The sequence below is a fragment of the Nicotiana tomentosiformis genome, chromosome 5 (assembly GCF_000390325.3).
Source record: "Nicotiana tomentosiformis chromosome 5, ASM39032v3, whole genome shotgun sequence".
NCBI lineage: Eukaryota > Viridiplantae > Streptophyta > Magnoliopsida > Solanales > Solanaceae > Nicotiana > Nicotiana tomentosiformis.
In genome coordinates this window covers 80,263,933-80,288,884 of record NC_090816.1, presented here as the reverse complement: position 1 = coordinate 80,288,884, position 24,952 = coordinate 80,263,933, and the positions used below count along the sequence as shown (strand labels likewise).

General features: G+C 39.2%; 2 protein-coding genes across 2 annotated transcripts; both read left to right on the top strand.

Moving 5' to 3' along the window:
• The first annotated feature begins 3,924 nt into the window (after positions 1–3,924).
• On the top strand, positions 3,925–4,329 carry LOC138892651 (uncharacterized). Its single transcript, XM_070176385.1, has one exon. The coding sequence runs from the start codon at positions 3,925–3,927 to the stop codon at positions 4,327–4,329; it is 405 nt and encodes a 134-aa protein (XP_070032486.1).
• Positions 4,330–5,417: 1,088 nt separating this feature from the next.
• On the top strand, positions 5,418–5,813 carry LOC138892649 (uncharacterized). Its single transcript, XM_070176384.1, has one exon. The coding sequence runs from the start codon at positions 5,418–5,420 to the stop codon at positions 5,811–5,813; it is 396 nt and encodes a 131-aa protein (XP_070032485.1).
• Positions 5,814–24,952: the final 19,139 nt, after the last annotated feature.

The following is a 24,952-nucleotide window of genomic DNA, read 5'->3' as shown; positions in this document are numbered from 1 at the left end:
TTTGAGGCTTTCATTGACTCCATGTTCTTTCTCATTGTACTGTTACTCATTCTATTGTGAGGGTGTGTAGTCTTACATACTAGTACTATTTCATATGTAGTAACGTCCCTTTTGCCGGGGGCGCTTCATCTTTAATGGATGCATGTGGTTCCACAACAGGCGGATCGATCAGTGATAGTGGTACACCATCTTCAAGCTGGCTTGGTAAGCCCCACTTCATTTCGGGGTCTTATATCTTTTGTTCCTTATGTATAGTGTTTTGAGGTATAGCCATGGCCTGCCATGGCACTATCATAGTACTTTTTTTATCGGTTAGAGGTAGACATTGTGTGGGTTGTATAATATGTCACGCCCAAAACTTGAAGAGGCATGGCCGGCACCCGGTGCCGAACTCGGCCCGAATGTACCACTCTGTAACTGTGAACTCTGGAGGGGTAACCCTTAACTCAGGCTGATGAGGCCATATTCTGAATCTTTTGAAAATAATGTCTATCTCATATGTGGGGTAAAAATACCCAAAAGATGATGTATATAACTGTGCAGGCCGACGAAGCCGCCATGAACATCTACTGATATAAAAAATATACAAGACTCGTCTACAAGCGTCTAGAGATAATTGAACTGTATCATGGTCGGGACAGGGCCTCCACCTACCCATCAAACCTATATATATAAAGTGGACTCCAAGGTCTAGACCTTGTAACTCCAACGAAGTGGAGCTTACCAACCAAGATAATGTTTGACTCTGTCTGCTGGGAGGAACAGTCCAACTGTCAATCAGGACCTGCATGCATGAAATGCAGCATCCCCGATAATAGGGACGTTAGTACGAAATAATGTACCATGTATGTAAGGCAACATAATAACTGAAAACTGAAACTGAACTGATAATATAATAACTGAAAGTAATTGGGAGTCAGAGATAATCTGAAGACATGCTTACCTGCTGATACTGACTCAACTCTCTCAATATTGTAAGTAAAATAGTTGTTCGGCCTTATAAGGCTCGGAATATGTAACTGATCTTCCATAGTAGGCTCTCTCATAGGCGCTCGGCCATACTAGGCTATGTATCTCGGCTATGCTGGGCTCGCTCATAGGCGCTCGGCCACAGTAGGCTCGGTATATAACTTACCATCTAATCAGAGTTGCACAATAGGGGCCTGCCCACCGATTATAGCTCGATGGTGGTGAAAATACTGTAATACTGTATATATATATGTATATATATATATATATATATATATATATATATATATATATATATGTATATATATATATAGACCCTCTGCTCTCTTGACTGGAAGAAGACAATACTTAACTAAATATAAAGTCTCTATAAGGAAGAGTACTATAACATATGAGACTATGATAATGTACATAAGTTCAAGAATACAAACTTCTCTTTATGTCTCGTTATCAAATACATGTAGTTGTGGGATCATGCCAAAATGAAGAAGAGGTTTAGCCTTAACATACCTTAACCTCATTGAGTCCTTAATAGTTTCTAAACAACTCTTCATACAACTCAACTCAGTCTACCATAGCATAAAGAGATTCAAAATCAGTTCCGAGTAAAGGCTAAGTCTATAACTTAAGCTAGTAGCTAGTTTTATGTAAATTTGGGCAGCACCTCCCTTGTAACAAGGGCCTCCTCCAATACCATATACCAACAACAACAACCAGAGAAATACAATAAGAACAACATCAACAATAGGGTACAAAATATTTCATTAAGAAGTCATCAACCCCATTACCATTCATTCTTGAACATAACCAATACCTTTTAAAGAATTTCCATCCTTGTACTAAATTTTAAAGTTACCCGAAATAGCCCAACACAAGACAATATCACTGTCGACAACTTCCAAGTGCTTTATAGCCATTTCCTTTTCTAGTAACAAATTTACTTAACAAGATTGACATATAAACCAACACAATCATACTAACAATAGCATAGCTAACTTATTTTCCATAATTTCCGGCCACTTAAAGTTCATAAGAGCAACTTTCTATTCCTAACAACATCTCAAGCTAATCCAAGTATTATCTTGTAGTTTATCATCCTAACAACTTAATCAACATACAAGTAAGGTTAAGCACAATTAGTTTGCTGTTATACACACCTTTGACAGTAGCAACAACTTGAAATTTCAGCCAAACACAATCCACAATTATCCTTAATGACACCACAACACTATAGGTGTTGTATTCTCTTCTTGAATCAACTTTTGGTGTTCAAATTGGTGTGTAAACACTTGTAGTTTTCCTTGAAAATATAATATATATGAAGGAGGGACTGATTATTACCTTAATAAACAATAACAACACGAAACCTGAGGTTACTTCACTTTGAAGAACCCTCCAAAACAGCCACAAGATGAAGAACTACGGTCTAGCAAGCACCACGAGGTTTCTAGTGTTGGATTCATGTTTTTATCTTAAGCTTTCACCCTAGAATCATGGAGGATACCTTGGAGAGCATTTAGGAGGGTTTAGGAGCTGTTTTGGACGAGAGAAAATGAGTGAAAACGATTTAGAATGAACTTAAATACAATCTGGAGTTTTACACCGACTTTGTGGGTCCCATGGGAGCTGCTTGCACAGTCTCGCAAAAACGCTAATATCTCTCTACTATGATATCGTATTGACAAATGGTTAAATGTGTTAAAAATTAGACTCGTATATATTCAATTTGGCAGGTATATCATCCCCTAATTACAAGTATATTGGGAGAAAAGCTCAGCTACATTTGACATAAGTTTCCACACATTTATGAATGGAACTTGTGATGACCTTTTCCAATTTTTGTTCTGCAACTCGCTTGACTTCAAAACATAACACACGGCTATCATACGACTAAAATAACTCATAAAATAATCTCCTTATAATATTAAGCACCCTAGTCTCACCCCAAAAGTAAATGTTATAACATTCTAACTTGTCGACTTTCAATGAAACTTATTTTCTTCAATTTGTTTAGCTTCTAAGCCTACAAACCCTCTTGGTACTTGGTATTCATGATATTAAATATTTGTAACCTCCGTGTTAACATGATTAACTAACTTTGTAAACTTTTCAAAGATGATTTCATTTATGAGCTTACATCAATTGACTTACGACGTACTCTTACGTACGAAAACATGGGGTGTAACATATTAGTATTGGGAAAGCCAAACTAGAAACATTATATTTGCACCACATGTTCCACTTCAAACTGTGATTGTGTAACATTTTTTGGAAATTTCAAATAAAGTAGCTAATGGTAATGAAATTGTGTTGTTCACGTGATCTTCCTATTGTCTAATTAATGGAAATGCACCTTCACTTTATTCTTGGGTAAGTTCGGGTAGAAGGCTTTGAATAGGCTTACTTGACTGGGGTATCTCAGTTTAGCGTCGGTTGCGCTCCCCGGGTTTGGGGCATGACAAACTTGGTATCAGAACCTAAGGTTATAAAGTGTCCTAGGATGTCTTGGAGCCGTGTCTAGTAGAGTCCTTCTTATTGATGTGTTGTCGACCACATCTATAATTAGGAGGCTAATTGAGAATTTAGGAATAACACCCCTTTTTGATGTTCTAGATCATGTGATAGAGCTGATTATAAGACTGCTCCTTCTTTAACTTGTGCATTGCTCTAATTTCAAATATATGGCACCTAAGAAGAAGACAATAACTAGCCAAGGAGCCAATGACACCCCAGGAGTGGCAGTTGATTCTATACTTGATGATGCGGGTGAGCATCCGAGGGGTGAGGATATTCCCTTAACTACTACACCACCTGATTCTACTACTCTTGCTCAGACTACAACAATCCCTACTCCTATTGAGGGTGCAGTTATTCCCCAACTGATATTCCAATTCCACCTCAGCCCCAGCTTCTAGTCCCGGTGTTTTTGATGGGGATGCTAGGGGAGCTATATAGATGTTGGCTCAGATAGTAGCTTCCCAAGCCCATAGATCGAATGTTACACCTACTTCCTCCAGCGAGCAAGGGGATTCTGGTAGTTCCAGGGTGAACAGGTTTCTTCAGTTGGATCCTCCAGTGTTCATGGGTACTACTCCTGAGGAGGACACCCGAGACTTCATTGATGAGATGCAAAAGACTTTCCGAGTTATGTGTACTACTGAGATGGAGGAAGTGAAGTTGGATTCCTACCGCCTAAAAGAGGTGGCAAATTCTTGGTTTGAGATGTGGGAGGAGTCCCGTGAAGAGGGGAGCCCTCCGGCGAGGTGGAGTGAGTTTGCCGACTCCTTCATTGATCATTTCTTGCCTACCGATACTAAGGCAGCCCGTGCCGCTGAGTTTGATAGCCTTTGTACCATATGAGATTCGCGTGCCTGTCCAAGTATGCCATTTACATGTTGCCCACTATGGGGGCTAGAGTGCGCTGGTTTGTGTAGGGCCTCAGCCCCTTGGTTTGTGTAGGCTACAGCTGCCCTGAATTTGAATATGAACTATGGGAAGATGGCGGCATTTTCTCAAGCCACATAAACCCACAATTTGAGGAATAGAATGGAGCGAGGGGGTAGCAATAAGGTCCGATCCACGGGAAAATTTGGTGGTTCTTTCGATGGTGGTGGCAGGTCAGCATTTAGGGGAGGGTCATTGATAAGGGGGGATTTTGACTACTTATTAGCTCCTTGTAGTTGTCGTTTTAGTCCAAAAGCATTTAATTGTGTTCCCGAAAACTGATGAAAGCTTAATTGCAGGAATATTAGAAAATGAGCCCCCAAGATGAAATCCATCTAAAGAAGGAGTAATTTGATCTCAAGGACAAAAATAGGCACAGAAACTCAGAAGTGCGGATCACAGATTATCATCTGCGGCGGAAGATTGTGAAGAAACTCCTATCAGAGACATGTGCAAAGTGCAGTCCACACATGACATGTGCAGCCAAAGAAACTGGGCAAGAGAAAAAGTTCAGAGAACCTGCCTCTCAAGTTCAACAGAAGTGCGGACCGAATAATTATTGTGCGATCTTAGAAGAATAGCTACGCGACCGAAGTCACATTTGTGCGGTCCGCAGAAGAGAAAAGTGCGGCTACAGACACATTTGTGCGGACCACCGAAAGAGAGAAGTGCGATCGCAGATCAGAATTATGCGGCCGTAAGTTTCCAATCCTGTCAGGCTGAAGCAAAGTATGGACCGCACATGGAATTTTACGGCCGCAGAACCTTCGAAAGGGAATTTTTGTCCGAAAATTCCAGTTCAGTATAAATAGAAGAGTTTCACTTTTTTAGGTCAAGTTTTGACATCAACTGCTACAGTCGACAGTTTTCTTTACTCTCTTCAAGAAACTTGATGATGCTTTATAGGCTTATAGGACGGCTTACAAAACACATATCGGAATGTCTCCATACCGGTTGGTGCTCGAAAAGCTTATCATCTTCTGGTGGAACTTGAGCACAAAACCATGTGGGCTTTAAAGAAGTTGAATCTTGAGTGGGATGTCGCTGCCAACTTAAGGATGGCACATTTGAATGAGTTGGATGTGTTCCGGTACCATGCATATACAAGTTCGTCCTTATACAAAGAGAAGATGCAATATCTTCATGACAAGTACATTTGGAACAAAGAGTTTAAAGAGGGTGATCTTGTGTTATTGTTCAATTCAAGGTTACAGATATTTCCCGGAAAGTTAAAGTCCAAATGGAGTGGCCCATTTGAGGTAGTGGGTGTGACACCCTTTGGTGCATTGGACTTGAAGAATAAAAATGATGAGGTGTTTAGAGTCAATGGACACCGAGTGAAGCATTATCTGGGAAAAGTTGGCGATGGCCACATCATGGCGGTAATTCATTTCAAGTGATGGTAACATGCGTCATGCCGCGATGTTAAATCAAGCGCTTCTTGGGAGGCAACCCATGTTTCTTTTTATTTTATTTTCTTTTCTTCTTCTTTAGATAGGTCTTATTTTGTGCTAACTGGATTTGAAGTGTTTTGCAGGAATGAGTGTGCTTTACAGGAACTGTGCTAAGAAAAAATTGGCTAAGTATGGAAAAAGTGCGGACCACATATGTATTATGCGGACCGCACAACTTTGAATGCTACAGCATAAGCCAACTGCGGCCGCATAATTCTTGTACGGACCGCACAACTTGATACGGGAAAATACATACTCTGTGAAGTTTGTTTGTCAGAGAAACAGCCAAAGTGCAGCCGCACAATGAAATCTACGGTTCACACTAAAATATGCGACTGCACAACTAAATCTGCGGACCGCAGATCATCAAATGGAATTGCAACCCCAGGTAATAGAGTGCGGACCGCAAAAGGAATTCTGCAGCCGCACTCATCTCTTGATTCCTTAGCCAGGCCCAATGTGTATAAATAGTAACCTTAAGGCTATTGTTCGAACTTTCCATTCTCTGAGCAATCAAAAAGGGCTAAAATTTTGCACACATCTATTCAATTATCCACCACCTATATACGCATATGTGATCATTCCGAGTTCACCCATACCAAAATTACCCAAATTCGATACCAAAACCTCAATCAAAACCCCCAAATTTGGTTTAAGAACATTTCAACTTTTGCCCCAATTTTTTCAATCCAAATCCTTAATTAAATGATAAAATTAACGATGAATTAGTAGATATCAATCAAAATCAAGTCAAGAATCCTTACCCAAATGTTTCCTCTGAAAATCTCTCAAATATTTGCCTCAATCCGAGGTCTCAAAGTCCCAATATGAAAATGAGATTAAACCCTCGATTTAGCCCTTTTCTGCCTAGTTAATACGCTTTTGCGAGGGCTTCACCACATCTGCGGCTCCGCACCTACGGAAATTCCATCGCATGTGCGGTTCCAATTTAAGCAAAGAAGGCTCACACCTGCGGGCCACTTAGCACTTTTGCGCATGCGCTCCTGTGGACATTGTCCGCTTCTGTGGTCCATGGCTTGGCTAGCATTTCCGCTTCTGCGCTCACTCCATCGCCCATGCAAGTCCACTTCTGCGGGACTCTGACCGCATCTACGGTCCCAAATGGGCAGGCCTAATTTTTCTTCTACGGCCTGATAGCTGCTTCTGCGGTGTCGCACTTGTGGCCCAAAGTGCGCATGTGCGATAACACTAGGTACAACAATGCTTCTGCAATCTATCACAACTCCAAATAATCCGCTAACCACCCGAAATCAATCTGAAGCCCCCGGGACCGTAACTAAACATACCGACAAGTCCTAAAATATGATACAAACTTAGTAGATCCTTCAAATCACATCAAACAATATCAAAAACACAAATCGCACCCCAATTCAAGCATAATGAACTTTAAAACTTCAAACTTCTATAGCCGATGCCGAAAGCTATCAATTTACGTCTGATTGATCCAAAATTTTGCACACAAGTCATAATTGACATTACAGACCTACTCCAACTTCCACAACTCCAATCCGACCTCAATATTAAAAAGTCCACTATCGGTCAAACTTCCCAAAAATCTGGCTTTCACCATTTCAAGCCTAATTCAACTACGGACCTCCAAATCACAATTCGGACACGCTCCTAAGTCCAAAATCACCCAACGGAGCTAACAGAACCATCAAAACTCTATTACAGAGTCGTATTCACAAAATGCTAAATACGGTTAAATTCCTAAAACTTAACCTTCCATTTTAGGGACTAAGTGTCCCATTTTACTCCAAAACTAAAAATAAATTCTCTCGGCAAGTCACATAAGCATAAAATGAAATAGAGGAAATAGTAGATAGGGGATCAGGACTAATACTCTCAAAATGATGATCGGGTCGTTACACAATAGTAGAAGGACCTGGTTGTTAGCCAGGGGCTTCTGGTTCTTTTACTACAACACGAGCACTCTCCATTTCTTGTTTCTTCCTAGAGACTTTTGTGCCCTCTAAGTCATGTACACCATTTGCACTCTCCTTTTCATGTTCATCGCCTTCCTTTTTCTCCTTTTCAACCATTTCTTCCCCTTGAATTTGAGACTCCTCTACTATTAGATTTCCACAATAAGAATTTTCACTTAACTATTCGTCTGAGTAGTCCACCAACCTTGTAATAGCTTTTGGAATATCTTGGGAGGGAATTGGATCTTGGACAGGCTAGGGATAACTAGGTGAAAGAGGAGGGGTATTCATTACTAGAGTGGAGTTTGACTTGAGAGAACCAATAGTAGGTTGGTTTGGTAAGTTCGACATTTTCAATAGTTGAGGTATTTTGAAGAATTTAAAACTAGTGTTTCTGATTTTGGAATTGTATTCTCTAAGAGAGATCGGCAATTGATTGAATAGAGGTGTGGGAAGGGATTTTTATAGAAGGTATGATTTGACAGTTATTAATTTAATCAATCACAATTATAACTCCTTATCAGGTTCTGAGAGTAAATGAGGGGTAATGCCAATGTTTCAAAATTCAAAAGGTGGCTGAAAGGCTTTAATTGGGCAGTAGGGACGTCGTCTGAGGGATTTTAAGAAACTAGTCCTATTTTTACACAGGTTGTTATCTGTCATGGTTAATTTTATGATATGATTAGCGATTTTGTCTTTGGAACGTGATCCTAATACTGATATGGAAATCTAATAAATTTATGTCAATTATAAATTAGAAAGGAGGTACGTATTTGGGTGTCATACAACCAGGTTCTTTGATTAATTTTCTCAATGTGGCCAAAAGAAACTTTTTCTGATGGAAGACTTTTATCATCATATTAAACATATATCCCCTTGAAACCATGTCATGCGTGCACACTTGTTACAATATAAGACTAATTTAGATATTTTTCGACACTTAGAATCACTAAACACTTTGTTGAAACATAGCCAATCATCGAGGGAAATCAAGAATGTCCTAGTTTATTTTGATCAAAGCAAAATCTAAGGGGTTTCTTTTAAAGTAAACCCAGCTTAAAGCCCTAGTAAATATATCTGCAATCTGCTCCTATGTCTTGGAAAATTCCATAAAGATATGACGTTTTTCAACATTATCTCTTAAGAAGTGATGTCTCACATCAATATATTCTAATGATGAATATGGTTCTTTGACATTTTCATTGCACCTGTATTAACACAAAACATAGGAACTCGTTCAACTATGGCACCATAATCTTCTAATTGTGATTTGATCCCTAAGTGAGCACAACATGAAGCATTAGCTACATACTTAGCTTCTGTAGTTGATAAAGCCACACATTTTTGTTTCTTTGAAGCCTATGAGATCGAATATGATCCTAGGAAGTGAGCCATACCGGATGTACTCTTTTTATCTACCATAAATCCAGTATAATCAGCATTCACATACCTAATCAAATCGAATGAATCACTAAATTAATATCAAAGAACCGGGTTTTGAGTACTTTTTAGATATCTCAAGATCCTTTTAATAGATTTCAAATGCGTCTCCTTAGAATTTGTCAGAAATCTTGCACACAGCCCCATATTGTACACAATATCTGGTCTACTTGCAGTTAGGTAGAGGAAATATTCCATCATACTCTTATACTTCTTTTCATTAACAGAGGGACCAGGTTTATCCATATCCAGCATGGTTGCAGTTCCTATGGGAGTATTGATTGTCTTTGTATTGTTCACATCAAACCTATTGAGCAGCTCCTTCATGTACTTATGTTGATGTATCATTGTACCTTTTGTTGTTTTCTTAATATGTAGTCCAAGTAAAAAAATCAATTCTCTCATCATACTCATATCGAATTCACTACCCATGAGTTTAGAAAACTCACTATACAAGGACTCACTACTAGCCCCCAAAATTATATTATCAATATATATATTTGAACAATTAGGAGGTTCTTGCTACTTTTCAACAAAAATATAGTGTTTTCAATTTACACGTCAGAACTAGTTCTCCACGAGAAATTTTGACAACCTTTCGTACCATGCTTTTGAAGTTTGCTTCAAACCATATACGGCCTTGTCTAATTTATACACATAATCTGGAAACTCTTGACTCTCAAATCGTGGAGGCTCACCTACAAACACTTCCTCTTTCAATTATCGATTTAGAAACCCACTTTTCACATCCATTTGATTCAACTTGAAGCCCATGTAGAATGAAAATGCAACGAGCATTCGAATGGCCTCCATTCTAGTAATCAGAGCAAATGTATCATAATATTAGATCACTTCTTCTTGATTGTATCCCTACACAACCAGTCTTGCCTTGTTTCTAGTGATATTGCCTTGTTCATCCAGCTTATTTCTAAAAACCCACATGGTTCCAATGGTTGTCTTACCATCTCGTTTGGGAACCAGGTTCCATACTTTATTCCTTTCAAACTGGTTAAGTTGTTGTTGCATAGTCACTATATAATCAGCATCTTTAACTGCTTTTATTATGTTCATTGGCTCAATCATAGATATGTTGGCTATGAAGGCAATCATATTTTTGAACTTTGATCTAGTCACTATTCCAGAGTAAATAGGTGTAAGAACACTTGTGAGTGGATGAGAGCTCCTACATTTCCAAACTCTTACTTGAGAATACTGAGAGCCATTATTTCCTTCATGTTTTGAAGAGGGAACAAGTTCATTCACTCCTGCATAATTTTCCTGATTTGTCCCCCCTGCTTGTTGTACATTGTGCTCAACTTCCTAAGGACTAGGTTCTTGTGTTTGTTCTACAACATCCCCTGGAAGTTCTTAGTTTGATTGACTATCATACATTTGTGTGAGTCCAACTTCTCCATCATTACCAGCCAGTGTACCTTTCTTAGCCAAGTGGTTAGTTTCATTAAAGATCACGTGTATACTATCTTCAACACACTTGGTTCTTTTATTAAATACTTTATAAGCTTTTCATGTGGAGAATAAATCAGAAAGACACACTTATTACTTTTAGCATCAAACTTTCCTAGAGCATTTTTACCATTATTATACACAAAATACTTACTACAAAAGACTCTTAGGTGAGTTATGTTGGGTTTTCTATCCTGAAGTAACTCATAGAGAGTCTTTTTTATTTTTTTAGCAAATATACCACTAAGTTGCTTGCTTAGTGATGTCTTTTATTAACAATAACAAAATCTAAATACAAAATGTCATGAGGTCTCTCAAAGTGAAGAAAGTTAAAGCATGAAAGTACATCAATCCTATTACGAAGCTTGACCATAGTACTCATATTTGGTAGTACATAATGAGCTAACTCGAGCATAAGAAGCTGAACTATCACAAGTGATCTAACTAAAATGAATGGTTGAGTTCCAAAATGTGCACCAAGGTTTGCCAATGTGACCAATCTTCACGCATGAATCTGGGCAATGCCAAGTTCCGAGCACTCGATAAACATGCACCTCATAGTGTTTCCAACTAGCACCAAGTCTTGTCCTTACATAAAAGCTTGCCAAGAGATACGAAACAGACACTGAGTGTGAGAAGCAACTCCTCCAAAATGCAGCCATAGTTCCCGACATTGCATAAAACCATCTAAGCCTAATACTGGGCATTGTTGTCTTCATGCGGGCACGTCCAATAGTTGTTCTTCCATTCTTGATGCTAATTGTTGATTGTATAACCATATAATATTTGTAGAAGAAGCATCGATGACAATGTACAATGCAAAAAATTTCAAGAATGTACCACAACTTCTAGTGACATTCCACGTTATAAAGTTGCAAGGTTTGAAACTGTTTCAAGTACTCATGTGACAAACGAATGAGCTAGAATATGCAATGGTTACACCTGTAGGGAATAAGCATCGAGGATGCTAATACCACCCTAACAGGTTTGGCCAAAGCATACAAACCAACCCCTTAATTTGTACCTTTTAAAAAGTAAACAAGGTTAGTGAACAAAACCTTCTTATTCTCCTCCCAAAGGATTTGATAGAAAGATGAGTATAATCCCCTTCACCAGACCTTATCCCTTTTATTTCAAACCACATCAACCTTGTCTAGTTCCCACAGCTACACACACCATGCACATCTTCTCTATATCAATCCACATCAATACTCTTGAGGTTTTGCATTTCTCACCCTAATATAAGGCAGTTGTAATTTGTCAATGTTCAAGATCTTCCTCCCTTTAACATGAAGATCAACAAATTAAGGAGTCTGGATCATTACATTTCTATCCAATGAAATATTAGCTAGGTGGTCCGCTAATTGATTTTCTTTTCCCTAAGCACATGCGCAATGTCAACTACACACATAGTTCTTAACTGATTGATTTCTTCCACCACTGCCACAATGTTCCATGGAGGTTACCACACTCCATCAAGAACTATTTTCATCAATAACGAGTCATTATATACAACACAAGGTGGATGGTGGGAGTTAGTTATGTACCTTAGAGCTTCAGGAATAGCCCTAGCTTCAGCAATATTGTTTGTGGCCTCAAAGATCTCTTCTCCTTGAGCATAAATTAAGTCACCAATGCCATCTCTTATACAAAATGCAAAATAATCCCTTCCATTGTATCTCTACATGCACCATCCATATTACATTTCAACTATCCGTCTGGAGGTAGTTTCCACAGGACCCTTTTATACTTCAATTTTGTAATGTGTTGTTGTAGCTTGTCATATAAATCTGGCCAGTTTGATGTTACTCCTGTGAAATATATTCTCCTCCTCTTCATTAGGTTATAAATGTTAGTACAAATCAGGAAAATCAACCTATGAATAGACACAACCTTCATGTATTCCTAAGTTTCTTTTCTTCCACAAATGCCACACAATCAAGGCTGGAATGGCATGGTATGATGTCCTCAAGCTTGTACTGCCGTGCTTCTTCCACCACTTATTTATCACCTGTATTATATGCTTTCCATCAATCTTGATCCCTGCTGATCCACAAAAATACTTCCATACAAACATAACTGTTGGAGATCTCAAGAAAATATGAGCTAGAATTTCCTCACTAAGGTTTCTACAACACCACCATTTTGATGTTTGAAAGTATCCCATCCTTCTCATCTAATCATCTAATGGTAGTTTGTATTTCCATAATATCCACATGATAAAAAAGATCTTGAAAGGTAGTCCATTCACCCATATAGACTTATATAGCATGTTCTCCTACTTCGTCCTCCTTATGTATTGCCAAGTTGTCTTCACTGAGAATTGCCCCTTGGTCTCTAGTTGCCAATAAGCCTTATCCTTCAACTCCGGGATGTTTAGTGGTGATATTTTCTCTATAATATGATCGATTATGTCATCTGGTATAATCTCCCTCAACAGCTCTTCATGCCAAGTTTCATCTATCATCACATCCCCAACATGAATGATAGTTTCATCATACCAATGATCTGGGCCAGTAGCATGGTAAAGTGCACCAAGACTAGTATAGTTATCATACCAAAAATTTTCATCTCCTCTCTTCAATTATTATCCTAATTATGAACCTATTTATAATATAACATATAATCTTTACACCTTTAGCCTTGAAAGATTTAGGGAGACCATTGGAAATCAATATAGTTTTTGCCATATCTTCTAAAGTCCTATTTTTCCTTTCAACAACATCATTTTGCTGTAGGGTCCTAGGTGTAGAAAAATTATAATCAATGCTATTATTCATGCAAAACTCAAGAAAGTTTGTATTTTTAAATTCAGTTCCATGTGGCTAGAACTAGGTCCTTAGTAATTTGTTTACTCAACAATGAGAAGCTAACATGCCCTAACATTTTATGACACAAAAAGGAATCAGTATCAAGTGCACTAAGACATGATATTTTATTTTCAGTTGAAGACATAATATCAGCTTTATAAATATTTTGGCACATGTTTCCCTTTGGAACCAGGTTCCTAGAGTTGTCATCTATAACCATGCAATTTTCAGAAGTAGATAGAACCTGGTTCCCATTATCATATATTTAAAAAACACTCTATAAGTTATTCATTAAATCATTAACATAGTATACGTTTTCAATAACATGAGACTAGGACTTACCAACCTTACCTATATCGATTATGTTTCCTTTCTTACTATTTGCAAATCCTACACTCCTTCCATTATAAGCTTTAGTAAAAGGAAATTTTCTCTGCTTTCCGATATGTGGCGGGATCAAGCATTGTCAACATACCACCAATATTTTCTTCCATTCACCTTAGCCTGCAAAAACATTTAAAGTTTAGTTTTAGGAATCCATACTTGCTTAAGTCCATTTCCAGCAAAGGACCAGGTTTATTCTTCTTCCTTTTCTCAATATATGCGACATATTTTGGTTTGATTTGATCCTAGCCATCCATGCTTTTTTAAGTGATCATTATTCCCATAGTGTGTGGACAAATAATTATCAAGAATATCAACATACTTACTATGTCGGTTGTATAGGGTATTAGACTTAGCGTGTCCTAACCCTTTCTTGTTACTATTGTGGTTTCATGCAACTTGACAATTATTTGTGAAGACCTGGTCCAGTTGAGATTTCTTTCCAATTCATACGTAGTCTTATCTAGATTTTCTTTAAGCACCCTAGCCTCTTTAGATTCAACTAAGATATTAGTGTTAACTCTCTTCAATCACTCTCTAGTCTCTCCTAAATTTTTGTGGCTAGTTCCTTTCCTCTTATAAGAGCATCACAAATTTTCTTGTTCTCCATTTCTAAAGCTACTTTTGCATCTTTAAGTGTAAGAACTTGGTCCTTTAGATCAGTGATGAAAATTTTTAGGTTCTTGTTACTTACTTCTAGATCCTTATTCTCAACCCTAAGTGATGCATAATTATTCATTAACTGGTTCATTTCAGCAGAAAGCTTTTGATATGCATCAATCAGGACTCTCGACAAAGAGACCAATTTTTTTAATATAAGTATAAATGTTGTTTTTAATTTTTTTAAAACTTACTACAGGTTCTTCTTCATCATTAGGGCAAGGAGATCTTCAGGTTCTGAGTCACTATCTTCATTGACCATTAGTGACAGATCCACTTCATCACTTTCCTCATTATCAGACTCATTAGTTGAAGATATTTGCATTGCATCCAATGCTTTTTCACAATTTTGTCCATAGTTCTTTTGGTCAATTTGCCGCGGGAACCTAGTCTCTTTTTTTTTCCTTTTCAGAATTGTTCTTCTTCCTCTAAGCTTCCCATCATGAGCACTTCTTAATTAAGTGATCTTTCTCTATAACTTTAGGTTTGGATGAACTTTCCTTTCTTAGAAATCCACCTTTCCTGATTATTCATCAAAATCGTCTAGTAAGCAGTGCCATGTCATCTTCTTCAGTATCCTACTTCTGAGTGGACTTAAGAACTAGGTTCTTGGTCTTGTTCGTCGTCAGCAAGCGATGGCCAACAAAACCCCTTTCCCTATATATCTTGGGAAGCGAAGATGATAAGTTTGAAACTCATTCGGTATTCTTCTCCTGAAGGTATCCATTTCCTAAGCGTGAAAGAAAGGGTCTTCAGCACTTGAGCCGTATGCGGGAGAACTCGCACATGCTGTTCTAGTTCTAATTCTTGCTGCTCGCTCGATTCTGAGGGATAAAAGGAGGGCTTGACCACTTCGACTGCCTTGTATCAGGTGAAGAGAAGGGGGTGGTAGGCTTAGTAGGGCTCAAATCTACAATATCACCGTTATGAGCGGTCGAGGTTCTACATCCTGACGATCTAGACGATCTTGATGTATCTTTAACTGATAAGTTTCTAGGTTACCAATAACATAATAAACAGTCATTGTATTCAAACTTTTATCTTCCGTAATTGCATTGAACTTTCTATCCTTGAGGGTGGCAGTATACTCAGAATTTCCCTCACAATTTCATTTTTGGAGATAACTTTTCTAAGAGATACCAACTCATTAATGATCGACGTAAGCCTTGTATGCATCTCCAGAATAATTTCCCCCTCTTTCATCTTGAAAAATTCATACTTCCTAGTTAGCATGTCAATCTTTGACTGTTTAACTTGAGACGTACCTTCATGTGCACACTGCAAAGTATCCCATATAGAATTTGCATCTCTGCATTTTAAGATTCTATTTTATTCATCTAGTACAATGCCACATATCAAAATATTCTTGGCTTTAGAACTCTTTTTCACACGCTTGACATCCTCTTCAGAATATTTGTCTCTTGGCTTTGGTCCAATGGGGATACCTTTGTCGTCAATCAACATGGGAATCTTTGGGACTTTCTCAACAATATCATAAAGCTCCAACTCTTCTCCTACAAAAAGTCGTTCTTCCTCTCCTTCCAACAACCATAGTATTTTACATTAAATAGTAGTAGGCTAATGGTTGATTGTCCTTCTTGAGCGTCTGGTGGTACAGCCATAGTAGATTCTTTCAAGGTGTTAGTCTCTTATGAAAGAACTTACTGTGAAACCAATTGTTTTTGTGGAGTTCATATATACACAAGAAAGGTAATTGAATTATGTCACACCCGGTTTTTGTGATTTCAAAGAACCTGGTTCTTTGAACCATCAAAACTAACACAAGCAGAAAGTAAAGTGCGGAAATTAAATAACAGGGCGATTTTACGTGGACACTCTCTTGCTCAAGGGAGAAAAAACAACAAACTACCCTAGTAGGATTTGCTTCAAAACTTTACTAGCTTTAATGATAGATTTTAGGTTATAATTCAATAACCAAGGGGACTAACTCTAATACCCTAAGTACTATAATCAATCCAATTGTAGTTATCCCTTCCCAAACTAACTCTAGTTTAGGAAGGTAACAAAAACTCAAGGTTTTTGTACTAACCTATGATTACACTTTTCAAAATAAAAAAAGTCTACAATTTAGAATAATTGACTCAACCTAAATAACTTAAGAATTTGTCATGACTCAAATCCCACCATAGGGGTCGTGATGACACCTAGTCTCTAAAACTAGGTAAGCCGATCACTTATAAATTTTTAAATCAATAAAAAATGATATAATGAAGCAGAATTTAATATAAATGCGTAAATAAAGGTGATACAAGCCAACATGGCGATGATTACAACATATTCCCAGATCTCGATATTACAGAGGCACGAGCTCTAACTAAATACGTAGAAATATCTCAATATAAAACATTGTTTGAACTATATAAACAATAGAACGGAAACATAAAGGGTGACTCTGAGGCCTGCGGTCGGAACATGTAAGGGTACCTTGAAGTCTCCGATGCGCAGAATCCCTCAGTGAAGATCAGCCCGATCCGAAGTACTTGGATCTACAGAAAAATATGTAGAAGCATAGTATGAGTATACCACAATCGGTACCTAATGAGTACCAAGACTAACCTCGGTGGGGTAGTGACGGGTTCAAGTCATACGATACTCACTAGAAAAATAACATGTGTAATGAATATATCAAATAAATTGACAACATAAATGTAACAGAAAGCAGTAACAACAATCTCTTTAGAACGTGTAATAACAACTCAATGGAGTAAAACCCATCTTTGATCACAAAACATCAAATAGAGGTGAGGCACGTGATAACACATCAAATACAGCCATTAACTCATATAAGTACAAAACGAAAACTTTCAGAAATAATTATGTAATCAAAATATCAACTCCGTCTCAACATAATCACAATAACAAGAACAATACCCCGAAATATCACATAATATCATTAATAATGCCACTCATATTTGGCAGCATGTGCACATAACAATGAAATGCCTCCCTTATTTCGCAACATGGGCATATAGCCACACTTATTTTGCCATGTGGGCAGCCCGACATAACGCCACCCTTATTTAGTCCCACGAACATAACAATAGACACAATCGCACGATAAAGACCTCATGGTGACACCCCCAGTCAATCCGCTCAACATATCTACAAGTGCCACAATACCACAAAACAATGATACCAAGTGCCTTAATATCACAAACAACGATACCAAAGTTTCACCAAGATATAAACTCACAACTTTCAACAATAGTGCACAAGGAGATAACAATAATCATAAAAGCGGAGGTGTGTTCAACATAAAGGCATGACTATGGCTAAGTCAATGTAATGATCAGCATAAAATAGTCATAAAGTGGTCTTGACATGTTTCATATCAAGTTTATTATCACTTTAAGGTATATTAATAGCCTACGGTCTATTCCGGTCAAAACCACATATAGTACCCGTATACACGCTCATCACCTCATGTACACGATATTTTCACATCATAGAAATTAATAAATTAGTGATAGAACCTAAGGGGTATTCTCCCACACAAGGTTAGGTATGATACTTACCTCAAACAAGCCAAATCAGTACTCTAAAAATCACTTCCTGCATGTATCAACCTCCGGACGGCTTGGATCTAGCCAAAATAACTTAATAGTATCAATAGAAGCTATAGAAAACAAACCCAATTAATAAAGCTTCGATCTTGAATAAAAAATTTTTAAAAAAAAGTCAACTCAAAAGGTTACCCCGGTCCCTCCTCCCAGAACGTAACAAAAACCATAAATTCCGAACACCCATTCGAGAACGAGTCCAACCATACCAATTTTATCCAAATCCGACTCCGAATCGGAATTCAAATCCCTATTTTTCGTTTAGAAAAGTTTTTACTAAAATTTCTAATTTCTTCACTTTGATTCATCAATCAATCACTAAAATCAAGGTTGGATTCATGAATAATAAACTAATCCGAGTCAAAAATACTTACCCCAATCCAAATCATGAAACCCTCTCCAAAATCGCCCAAATTCGAGCTCCCAACCTTAAAATGTGATAAATGGAATTAAATCCTCATTCAAGATATATTCTACCCAGCATTTCCACTTACGCGGCTCCTCAGTCACATCTGCGATACCGCATCTGTTGAAAAATCATCACAGATGCAGAAACAACATAAATCCCATAGATCCGCTTTTGTGGCCAAGACACTGCTTCTGCGGTGTTGCTTCTACGAACCATCAGGCGCACCTGCGCTGTCGCTTTTACGAAAAAAGCTCTGCATTTGCGGACACCTCCTGACCAACTCCTCTCTGCATCTATGCATCCTCCTCCCGCATGTGCGGTTTTGGACCTGCACACCTCACCACCGTATGGGTGATCGCACCAGACTTGATGCACCTCAACATTGACCAAACTCCCTTTCGGTGGTCCGAAAGCCACCCCAGCCCCTCGAGACTCGTCCGATCACACCTACTAATCCCAAAATATAACTTGAACCTAATTGAGGCCTCAAATCACACAAAATAATATCGAAAGTGCGAATCTCACCTCAATTCATCCCTAAGGAACTAATCCAAATTTTGAAATTCAAAACTTACATTGAACATGACTAAACACCTCAGAATGACATCAAATTTTTAATGTAAGTCTCAAATGACACATAGATTCCAATTCCCGGAACAACAATTTGAACCCAATATCACTAAAGTCCACACTCGGTCAAACCTATCAACCTTCTGAACCTTCAGCTTTCCAACTTTCGCCAAATAGAACCAAATCAACCTAGAAACCTCTGAATCCGGACATACCTCTAAGTCCAAAATCAACATACAAAGCTATTGGAACCATCAAAATACCATTCCGGTGTTGTCTAGACAAAAGTCAAATCCGGCCAACTCTTAAAACTTAAACTTCCAACCAAGGGACTAAGTGTCCCATTTAATCCAAAAATTCTCCGAAACCAAACAAACAACCCCGACAAGTGATGTAACCACAAATGCACATATGTAACACATCAAATAGGGGAAACGAGGCTTAAATACTTAAAATAACCGGCCAGGTCGTTACATTCTCTCCCTCTTAAACAAACGTTCATCCTCAAAAGAGTCTAAAAACATACCTGGAGTCACAAAACAAGTGAGGATATCTGCTCTGCATATCCTGCTCAGTCTCCCAAGTAGCCTCATCGACCTCTCCAATGAACCTTCACTGATGCTATGTTCTTCAACCTCAACCTTCCAACCTGCCAGTCCAAAATGGCCACCGGCTCCACATCATAAGTCAAATCCTCGCCGAACTACACTGTGTTGAAGTTCAATACATGTGATGGATCCCCATAATACTTCGGGAGCATGGAAACATGAAATTCTAGGTAAATTCCTGATAAAATAGGGGGTAAGAAAAGTTAGTAGGCCACCTCTCCAACTCTCTCAAGCACCTCTAAAGGACCAATATACCGAGGGCTCAACTTACCCTTCTTCCCAAACCTCATCACACCCTTTAAGGGTGAAACTCTAAGTAGAACCTTATCACCTACCATATATGCCATGTCACGAGCCTTTTTGTCATCTTAACTCTTCTGCCTAAACTATGTTGTATGAAGCCGCACCTGAATCACCTTCACCTTATCCAAAGCATCGCGAACTAGATCAGTTCACAGCAACTTATCCTCCCTAGGCTTAAACCAACCAACCAACCGGAGAACGACATTGCCTCCCAAATAAGACCTTGTACGGAGCCATGTGGATACTCGGCTGATAGATGTTGTTGTAGGTGAACTATTCTAGTGGTAGAAATTGATCCCATGAGCCCCCGAAATCAATGACACATATACGTAACATGCTCTTCGGAATCTTAATAGTGTGCTCGAACTGCCCGTCCGTCTGTGGATTAAATGTCATACTCAACTCGACATGTGTGCCCAACTCATGTTGCACGCCTCTCTAAAAGTGCGATGTGAACTGGATGCCTCAATCTAAGATAATAGACACCGGCACCATGAAGACTAAGAATCGCACAAAGATAAATATGAGCTAGTTGTTTTGAAGAGTTGGTAGTCATGATTGGAATGAAGTGTGCAGACTTGGTTAGTCTATCCACAATAACACATACTGCATCGAATCTCCTCAAGGTCCGTGGAAGTCCAACTACAAAATCCATAGTGACACGCTCCCATTTCCACTCTATAATATCAATCCTCTAAAGCAAACCACCCGGTCTCTGATGCTCATACTTCACCTGCTCACAATTCAAAGACCGAGCAACATACTCAACAATATCCTTCTTCATCCTCCGCGACTAATAGTGCTGCCTCAAATCATGGTACATCTTTGTGGCACCCAGATGAATGGAATACCGCGAACTATGGGCCTCCTCAAGAATCAGCTCCCGCAACCTATCCACATTGGCCACACAAATATGGCCTGGAAGCCTCAATAACCTATCATCACCAATTGTTACCTCCATGGCATCACCGTGCTGCATTGTGTTCTTAAGGACAAGAAAATAGGGATCATCATACTGACGTGCCTTGATACGCTCAAACAAAGAAGACCGTGAAACCACGCAAGCAAGAACCCAGCTAGGCTCCGAAACATCCAACCTCACAAACCCATTGGCCAAAGCCTGAACATCCAAAGCTAACAGTTTCCCTAACTAGAATAAAAGCAAGACTCTCCATGTTGTCAGACTTCCTACTCAAAGCATCGGCCACCACGTTGGCCTTCCCCAATGATAAAGAATGGTGATATCATAGTCCTTTAGTAGCTCTAACCACCTATGTTGCCTCAAGTTCAGATCCTTTTGCTTGAATAAGTGTTGGAGACTCCTATTATCCGTGAACACCTCACAAGACACGTCGTAAAGATAGTGCCTCCAAATCTTAAGTGCGTGAACAATGGCTGCCAACTCCAAATCATGTACTGGGTAGTTCTTCTCAAAGGGCTTCAACTGACGCAAAAAATAAGAAATCACTCTATCTCTCTGCATCAACACACACTTAATGTGAATTTGTGAAGCATCATAATAGACTATATGAACCCCATACTGAAGGAAAAACCAGAACTAGAGTTGTAATCAAGGTAGTCTTGAGATTCTGAATGCTCTCCTCACACTCGTCAGAACGCCTGAATGGGGCACCCTTTTGAGTCAATCTAGTAAATGAAGCTGCTATAGATGAAAATCCCTCCACAAATCAAAAATAAACCTAGCCAACCCAAGGAATCTCCGGATCTTAGTACCAGAAGATGATCTGAGCCAACTCTAAACTACCCCAATCCTCTTTGGATCCACCTTAATCCGCTCACTGGACACCATATGGCTCAATAATGCCACTGAGTCTAGCCAAAACTCACACTTGGAGAATTTAGCATATAGCTTCTTCTCCCTCAAATTCTGAAGAACGATCCTCAAATTCTTCCCATGATCCTCCTAGCTGCAAGAATACACCAGTATATCATCAATAAACACAAAGATGAAGGAATCAAAATGCGGCTGAAACACGCTTTTCAACAAATGCATGAAAGCTACTAGGGCATTGGTCAGCCCAAAAGACATTACCAGAAATGCATAATGACCATTGCGGGTCTTGAAAGTTGTCTTCGAACTATCTGAAGCCCAGATATTCAACTGATGGTATCCCTATCTCAAGTCAATCTTCGAGAATACCCTAACACCCTAAAGCTAGTCAAATAAATCATCAATACACGGTAGTTCTTGATGGTAACCTTGTTCAGCTACCTGTAGTCAAAACACATCATCATAGAACCGTCTTTCTTCTTCACAAATTGAACTAGAGAACCCCAAGATGTAACACTCGATCTAATGGAACCTTTATCAGGCAACTCCTGAAGTTGTTCCTTAAATTCCTTCAACTCCACCGGTTCCATGCGATATGGTGGAATAGAGATAGGCTTAGTGCCCCGCAACAAGTCAATACAAAAATCAATATCCCAATCGGGTGGCATGCCCGATAGGTCTGCTGTGAACATATTTGGAAAATCTCTCACTACCAAAACTAACTCAACGGTAGGAGTATCAGTACTAATATCCTCACAAAGGACAAATATGCCAAGCACCCTTTCTCAACTATCTGTTGTGCCTTTAGAAAAAAAACCACTTTACTAGGAACATGACCCAATGTACCTCTCCACTCCAACCTCAGCAACCCCGGCATAGCCAATGTCACAGTCTTAGATCAAGAATAGAGCGATGTAATAACAACCAATCGATGCTCAAAATCACATCAAAATCTACCATATTGAGTAACAGAAGATCCACCTTAATCTCATAGCCCCCAATAGTGACCAAACAAGAAAGATAGACCAGATCTACCATAATAAAATCCCCAATGGGTGTAGACACATAAATAGGAGTACCCAAAGAATCACATAGCATATATAAATATGAAGCAAAATAGGATGATACATACAAATAACTGGAACCCGAATCAAATAAAACTGATGTATCTCTATAACAGACTGGAAAAATACTTGTAATAATGGTATTCAATGCCATTTCATCAGTTCTACTAGGGAAAGCATAACAACGAGCCTCACCTCCCCCTCTAGGACGTCCTCTACCCGCCTGTCCTCCACCCCTAGCTGGATATGCAGGTGCAGTAGCAACTGGAGCGGGAGCCATAGCATGAGTACCCTACTGAGGTCCACCCCTCTGAAGTTTGGGACAATGTCTCATAATGTTTCTAGTATCACCACACTCAAAACAACCCCTCTACGGAAGTGGTTGCTGGTACCGAGTCTGAGCCGGGAAACTGGAGTAACCAATGTACGAACCCCATGAATAAGGCGCACTAAAAGATGGATGCTCAATATGAGTACCTCAAGGTCCATCACTAGCTGGAGCACCATGAGTAACCTAAAGTGCAAACTGAATCGGTCGACTGATAAAACCTCTACCATGATGGATCTTGCCCTCAAAGTAGGGCCCCTGAATCCTCCAAAACTACGAGGCTTCTTAGCCTCCCTATCCTCCCTCTCCTACCGTGGATACGCTTTAACCTCCTAGCAATCTCTACAACTTGATAAAATGGATTATCAGTCTCAAACTCCTATGTCATCCCAAATCTGATACCATAATCGAATCCCTCAATAAATCTGTGGACTATCTCTCTAACAGTGGAAACCAAAGCAGGTGCATGATGAGATAACTTAGCAAATCTCATAGCATACTCGGACACATTCATAGTACCCTACACAAATGCTCCAACTCGATGCACAAAGCATCCCTGAGCGTATGCGGAACGAACTCCCTCAAAAAATGATCAGCGAACTGAGCCTAAGTAAGTGGTGTTGTGCCAGCTGGCATACGAACCTCATATACATGCCACCATCTATATGTTGAACCTATCAACTAGAAAGTAGTAAGGTCAATCCCGCACAACTCCATTATGCCCATAATGCCTAAAATATGGTGACACTGGTCTAGGAAACCCTGCGCATCCTCAAAAGGCCCACCGCTAAAATGAGGAGGATGGTACTTCTGAAACTTCTCTATCCTCCTCTGCTCCTCCTCTATCTCAACTAGCCTAATCTCAGGCTGAGCCACAATCACAGACTACACCGGTATAACACCCAGAACCTAATCAATATGAGTTCGCTGCTCTAGAGTACGGGCGGCAGGAGTATGAGCTGCTAGCCTAGCCTAAGAAGTAGCTGGTGCAACCGAAATTAATTCTGCCTAAGCCAAGGTACCAAATATGCTCAGGAAATGTGTCAAAGTCTCCGAAGTCTAGGGGTAGCAACAGGCGCCTCAGGTGCCTGCTCCCCAACCTGAACTTTTGGTGGCTCCTCAGCTTCTGCTCTGGCAGGTGCTCTAGCTGTAGCATGTTCACCACCCCCGGGCACTGCCTCTGCCCCGACATAGAAATACCGGCCTTTGGGGAAGCATCATCAGTAACTGAAGCATGTGTCATCACCATCTGTGAGAGAATAGATAGGCTCCTCTAATTCCGGAATTAACAAATATGCACGATAAGGAATGAAAGAAGTAAAATTTTCCTAATAGTTTTATAGCCTTTTAACGATAAGTACAAACGTCTCTGTACCGATCCATAAGACTTTAATAAACTTGCTCGTGACTTGTAGAACCTATGAACCTACTGCTCTGATACCAACTTGTCAAGATCCAAATGCTACCATAGGGGCCATGATGGAACCTAGTCTCTAAAACTAGGTAAGTCGATCACTTATAAATTTTTAAATCAATAAAGACATGATATAATGAAGCAGGGTTTAACACAAATACGTAAATAAAGGTGATACAAGTCAACAAGTGATAATCACAACATATTCCCAGATCTCGGTAGTGCAGAGTCACATGCTCTAACTGAATACATAGAAATATCTCAAAACAAATATTGTTTGAACTACATAAACAGTAGAAAGGAAACATAAAG